The sequence below is a fragment of the Haliotis cracherodii genome, unplaced genomic scaffold, assembly GCF_022045235.1.
Source record: "Haliotis cracherodii isolate W230 unplaced genomic scaffold, xgHalCrac1.p SCAF_19, whole genome shotgun sequence".
Classification (NCBI taxonomy): Eukaryota; Metazoa; Mollusca; class Gastropoda; order Lepetellida; family Haliotidae; genus Haliotis; species Haliotis cracherodii.
In genome coordinates this window covers 20012785-20013824 of record NW_027266274.1, presented here as the reverse complement: position 1 = coordinate 20013824, position 1040 = coordinate 20012785, and the positions used below count along the sequence as shown (strand labels likewise).

The 1040-nt window shown below is 57.7% G+C and overlaps 1 protein-coding gene across 1 annotated transcript; it reads left to right on the top strand.

The window, feature by feature from the left end:
* The first annotated feature begins 236 nt into the window (after positions 1-236).
* Positions 237-1040, top strand: LOC139466645 (uncharacterized). The gene has a single exon (XM_071248229.1). The coding sequence runs from the start codon at positions 237-239 to the stop codon at positions 1038-1040; it is 804 nt and encodes a 267-aa protein (XP_071104330.1).

Here is a 1040-nt window from a genome sequence, read left to right as displayed (position 1 = left end):
GTGAAATTTATTCGTATATGTAATTTATGGTCAATATGTTTGAAATCTAAAGATGTTTAGATGATTGGGAGTACATTGTTAGGATAATACACGTTGATATTCACTTAACGTAAACATTTTATGTTTAGATGGTGTGTTTGGGTGATGTTTAGGCTGTGGGACGATAGCTCATTAAACGTCATTAGTTGTAACACACAGATGTGTATTACGTTTAGAATTTAAAACAATGGGTAAACATGTTTCTATCTAAATATGTCTTGTGTGCCCCTAACCTCCTCACTCTCCCTACCCGCCCCATCCCACACCCACACTCCGCCCCTTCTCACATCCCCAGCCCACTCACACCCACACCACGCTCCGCCCCTTCTCACACCCCCGGCCCACTCACACCCACACCACGCTCCGCCCCTTCTCACACTCCCAGTCCACTCACACCCACACCACGCTCCGCCCCTTCTCACACTCCTACCCCGCCCCATCCCACACCCACACTCCGCCCCATCCCACACCCACACTCCGCCCCTTCTCACATCCCCAGCCCACTCACACCCACACCACGCTCCGCCTCCTCTCACACTCCCAAACCGCCCCATCCAAAATCAACACCACACTCCGCCCCATCTCACACCCCCAGCCCACTCACACCCACACCTCGCTCCGCCCCATCCCACACCCACACTCCGCCCCATCCCACACCCACACTCCGCCCCATCTCACACCCCCAGCCCACTCACACCCACACCTCGCTCCGCCCCATCCCACACCCACACTCCGCCCCATCCCACACCCACACTCCGCCCCATCTCACACCCCCAGCCCACTCACACCCACACCACGCTCCGCCCCTTCTCACACCCACACTCCGCCCCATCCCACACCCACACTCCGCCCCTTCTCACACCCCCAGCCCACTCACACCCACACCACGCTCCGCCCCATCCCACACCCACACTCCGCCCCTTCTCACACTCCTACCCCGCCCCATCCCAATCCCACGCTCCGCCCCTTCTCACACTCACAGCCACCGCAAATCTCACTAG